Raw genomic sequence first — 5,441 nt, 5'->3', positions numbered from 1 at the left:
TTGCAGAGGCCCCCAGCTGCTTATGTAGATGACCCTTCATGGCTAGTTAACAATGTGAGCAATGCTGGGGTGCCTGGGTGCTCAGTCGGTTAAGCAGTTAAGCTTCTGATTTCGGCTCAGGTCATGATCTCATGGTTCATGAGTTTGAACCCTATAGGGCTCTGGGCTGACAGCTCAGAGCCTGAAGCCTGCTTCCAATTCTGGTGTCTCCCTCTCTCTGTGCTCCCTCCTCCCCCATTTGCACTCGAGCTCTAGCTCTCTCAAAAATAAACATAAAAAAAAAAAAATGTGAGCAATGCTTTACAAGTCTCCTCCAAATGGGAGGTGGCAGGTGGAAAGCAGCAGGTGGAAAGAGGGATGAGGGCCCTAGGCTTCCTAGTGCCAGGGGAGAAATCTTGAAGTGGAACTTCTTGGGGTAGTAGGGGATATCACATGAACCCTCCACCCACATGACATATTATTCTAGAATTGTTACAGTATTTGATCTCTGACAGCTTTGGTAGAAGAGGGGACCTTGTAGAGGTTGAGAGAAGGGAGATGGAGAGGACCAAAATGCTAATAGTCACCATCACTGTTTGTGCACTGTAATGAGTTGCCCTGGAACAAGAGCACTGTGGAAGGTAGGGTGTTCTTCAGCTCTGCTACGTATCAAGTTTTCTTCCCATGTTATTGAGGAATATCTGTGACTTTCAGTTCTTTTAAGCAGTCCATTTCCCACTCCCAACTTCTTCCTCTTTTCCTTTCCCTCCCCTCCACATGCCCTATCTTTCCCCTGTACCCCTAAAGTCTGACTACAGGTAATTTCAGGCAAGCCCAATCACCCAGCTGGGTTAGGGGTCCCTCTGTAGCCTTCAACTCACTGCACTGTAACTTCTGGTTTATTTACTTCCTTTCCAGTTCTGAAAAGGAGGACCTTTATCTTGTTTAGCATGCTATCCCCAAATGCCCCAAACACCACACAGAAGCAGATGCTCAGCAAATGTTTAATTTATTAAGTGTACCAGGACAGACTTCTAATTTACTGCATTTTCATTTCTCTCTAGGTACTATAATAGCTAAGCAAATATTGGTACATGCTAGTCTTTTTTCTTTATACAATATAGACAAAAAGCATCGGGAAGCTAGATACCAATCAGCTATACTGCTGAGTTCCTTCAAATCATTAACATACAGCATTACAATGCTGTGTAATTTGTCCAAGATCACACAATAAGATGTAAAGTTTTCAATCCATTTTACAAAACCAGCAAAACTCTACAACAAAATCCTACAGGAAAAAGTAGAACAATCTCATTTATAAACATCAGTGTAATGGTATGTAAAATGTAACAAAACATAGCAAGATACAAAACCTAGTTACACAAATTCAACTTCTAATTAACGGCCTACACCCAATGATACTACTTATGACTCAGACAGTAGCTTTCATAACCAGGAGGACCCTGCTGGCCACCTATCCACCAGCCCTCACCAAGGGTGGATACCAGCCCTTTGATTGGCTCTAGCCCTAGCCCTCATACTGGCCTCAGCTCTGGCCTTGGCCCTGGCCCTGTCGGCTTCGTCTGCCAGGGCCTCACGGTACTGCACTGGCCAGTGGTGGGGTTCTTTCTTATGGAGTTTGGCCACGAACCCCAGGACTTTCATCTTGCTGATTTCCAGGTTGCTCCGGGGACCCCAAGAGAATTCACATTCCGGCGGATTGGTGTGAGGCACCTGCCTGTAATTGAGGTATCGCTGCTGCACGAAATCTTCCAGAATAAGCCTCTTCGGGTACCCAAAGAGGAAGTGATACTTTGACGGACGCATCCCCAACCGACGCAGCATCTCCCAGACCTGTGTCTCCCTGGCACTATTACCTTTCATGTAGATAAGGCCCAAGATCATTATTAAGAGACCCAATCTGGGGCCATCTCCTCCCAGATCCTCCTCCTCCTCCTCCTCCAGAGGTTTTAGTTTGTTGATCAGGATGTAAGTGTGGTGCTTGCGGCCAAGCTGTTTTAGCTCGAAACCAAAGACATACCGCAGATGTTCTGCGGCCCTTGCGATGATCTCAGGGAACAGATCCTTCAAGTCTCCGATAACGTATTTCACCATCTCGGAGCGAGTGATGGGACTCTTCTTCTTGTCCTTCACCAGCAGAAACTGCACCAGCTCGGCCACCGTCCGATCCAGACGGCGGTAGGCCCTGCGCCGGGCCAAAGCTTTGGCTGCCAAGGTCCTCGCGCCTTTTGGGGTGAGGGCGGGCTCCGCAGCCCCCTCCTCCCTCCCGGCGCCAAGATCCTCCTTGGAGCTCTCCTGCAGGAGGGGACTCGGGGCCTCCTCCTGAGAGGTGGTCAGGGCCTGGGTCTCACCGTCACGGCCGCCATCCTTCCCCTCGGCCTGAGGGATGGGGAGAGCCCCGCTCTTGGGTTTCTGCAACATGTTTTCGGGAATGCAGGTGCAGAGCGCGTACACGGGCCGAGGGGTGTGCAAGCCGCTGCACAAACCCCGGCGGAGGGGTGGGACAATGGCTGAGGCGGCGGGAGGAGGACTAAGAGAAAGGTCAGAGGGGGCTTTCGGGCTGCTGGGCGGCACAGCAGAGGACTCGGGACGTTCGCCGCAACGCCGCAGCACAGAACAACTACGGCGCGGCCCCGGCGCAGGCTCAATGCGCGCCCGCGCTCCCGTTCGCCCGGCCACTTCCGGCCAGCTCAGCCAAGATGGAGGCCGCGGGGCCGCGCGAAGCCCCTCCCCTTCCGGCTCCCTCTGGGTTTGGATTTGCGTGCAAGGGAGGTGGGAAGTGTGCATTCTGCGCTGTCTTTTAGGCTCCAGAGCCGGAGGGGCTAACTAGGGCTTTTTCGTCCAAAGCACGCAGAATGGGAAATGTTTCCATGGACAAGGTTGAAATAGGGATGGAGTACTAACCACGTCTTTTCAGCAAGTGCTTATTTATAAGTGTGTGTATCAAGGATTTTCAGCGATTTTACTGGTTCAAGTGCATAGTGCAGGGAGGTGAAGGCTGGGAGATGAGGCTGTGGGGGCCAATTAGTGAAGAACTTTGAAGAGGACACTAGGGATATTGAAATGTATTCTAAACACGATGGGAAACACTACAGGGAGTTTAAGCAAGGGAGTGTTGGGGCCAGATCTATATCTTTGCAGTTTGCCCGGTGGCAGTTTGCAGGATGGATTGGAGTAGGGACACCGAAAGCTGAGAATCCAGTTTGGAGTATTATTATAGTGCAGAATAGGAACTGAGACTTGGCCTGTCTTGTTCGTCGGTGTATTACCAGTGCCCAGAACAGTGCCCGGCACCTAGAGGCTCTCCATAAATATTGTAAAATGGATAATGACGGAGTGAGGATAGCATATTATACAGGGATGAAAGAAAAATGATAAGAGATATAATGAAGTACAGCTGGCAGAATTAGCCACTGACTGGAGGAATGGGGAGATTCTTTGACCTCATCAAACTTAGCTAGTCCCATTACTTGTTCTCTTTTTATCCCCAGTTTTTTCCTTTTTCAAATTTTATTTGAGAAACAGAAAGAGCACGCATGGGAGGGTGGGGGGGTGGTGGTGCAGAGCTGGAGAGGGAGAGAGAGAATCCCAAGCAGGTTCCACACTCAGCATGGAGTCTGACCCCACAATCTTGAGGTCATGACCTGAGCTGAAATCAAGAGTCCCACACTCAACCAACTGAGCCACCCAGGTGCCCTGACATACCCCCAGTTCTTTCTCCTCTCTCTCTCTCTCTCTCTCTCACTTTTCCTTCCTTCCTTCCTTCTTTCGTTTCTTCGTTCGTTCGTTCGTTCCTTCCTTCTTTCTATTTCAGGGCTCAGCTTAAATGTCACCTTTCCAAAGCCTTCCTTAATCTCCATGTGTGGAAGTTATTTACTGCCATCTCTCAATCACCATAGCAATTTACATTTATTTAACATCCACTTATATAGACCTTATTATGTACTAGGCTCTATTCTAACCAGTTTTAAAATATTAGTTTAATTCTTATTAAGGTAAGTACTATTGTTATCATCATCCCCATTTTATAGATCTGTCTCTCCTCTGGCATTTGCTATTTACTACCTATGTAATCTTGGTCAAGTTACCTAAACACCCTGCCCCTCAGTTACCTTACCAGTAAAATGGATATAATAGCCGTAACGGTATTATGGAGATGATGTGAAGTGATGCGTATATTTAATGCAGTGCTCTACACATATTGAGTGTTCCATAAGTGGAACTATTAGCTATTACTTATTGCATATTTTAGTGTGTGATACTGTGCTAAGTATTCACATGTATTAACTCATCTAGTCATGACAGCCCTGCCACAGAAATGGTATTATCATTCCCATTTTATGAGCGAAGTAGCACACAAAGATGTTAAGTAACTCCCCAACATCCCATGACTGAGATCTGAACCATGGAGTATGACTCTAAAGACCATGCTCTTAGCCACCATATTAATCGATGTTAATTATTGTTGACCATACTGTGCTTTGTATTATTATTATTTTTGTGTTTACCTTGTTACCCTTTAAAACCAAACATCCTAAAAGCTAGGGCTATGTCTTTAACCCTTGAAGAACCCCTCAGAATCCGCATTCACTACGTAATTGTCACTGAATAAGTGACAGAAGGCTTTACTTGTTTCCATAGGAAATAACGTTTACTTTAAGTAAATATCTGTTTGGTTTTTCTAGATATAATCATGAGCTCTTCGTTTTAAAGACTTCTGAAAATATATATCCACTAATACTATATGATAAAAATGGAAAGTGTGTGAATGAAGAGAAGGATGTTTATTACAGCCTAGCTTGAGGCTGTTTCTTACGAGTTTCCATTGTGCCAAACATTTTGTGTACAATATAATTTAGTCCTCACAAATCCCTACTAAGAAGATATTATTATCCTCATTTTACAAATGGGAAAATAGTGCTAACCAACTGTCTGTGAAGAGCTGGACCAGCCACAACCACCTAGATCTCTCTATTCTGAAGACTGTACTCCTGACTGTTTTCATGTACTCATGCTAGACTGCCTGGTTATCTGTTTCTCCTGAAGGTAGAGAGAACCACTCCCACCTGGAAGGACAGTGCTAGAGATCCAAGAGGCCATTTCCATATTTCTTTCAATTCAAGAATTGCCAAGGAGATAGGCAGGAGATGTATGCATGGAAAGGAGCATACAGGAATTACACTGAATGGAAAGAATTTTGCGGGACAAATTAGCAGTAATATGACTGGGTTTTAAAAACTGAGTGAATAATGTAATGCTACCCATCAAAAAAAGGAGGAACCACTGAAGCAACATGGATGAGTCTGGCAGACATTATGTTGAGTGAAAGAAGAAAGAGACAAAAGATTACATGCAATATGATTCCAGTTAATTGGATGTTCAAGACAGGTTAACCTAATCTATGGCAATAGAAATTGGAACAGTGGAGGTCTGGAGTGGGG

At 46.1% G+C, this 5,441-nt stretch overlaps 1 protein-coding gene across 1 annotated transcript; it reads right to left on the bottom strand.

Moving 5' to 3' along the window:
• Positions 1-973: 973 nt before the first annotated feature.
• On the bottom strand, positions 974-2,779 carry MAGEF1 (MAGE family member F1). Its single transcript, XM_049628452.1, has one exon. It carries the CDS (start codon positions 2,419-2,421, stop codon positions 1,468-1,470), a length of 954 nt encoding a protein of 317 aa, XP_049484409.1. The 5' UTR covers positions 2,422-2,779; the 3' UTR covers positions 974-1,467.
• Between the last annotated feature and the right edge of the window lie 2,662 nt (positions 2,780-5,441).

Source organism: Panthera uncia, chromosome C2 (assembly GCF_023721935.1).
Source record: "Panthera uncia isolate 11264 chromosome C2, Puncia_PCG_1.0, whole genome shotgun sequence".
NCBI classification, from domain to species: domain Eukaryota; kingdom Metazoa; phylum Chordata; class Mammalia; order Carnivora; family Felidae; genus Panthera; species Panthera uncia.
This window is presented reverse-complemented; position numbering and strand designations above follow the sequence as displayed.

Bases quoted from the DNA above. Each gene is read 5' to 3' on its own strand.
- MAGEF1 (XM_049628452.1), bottom strand. From the start codon at position 2,421: ATGTTGCAGAAACCCAAGAGCGGGGCTCTCCCCATCCCTCAGGCCGAG.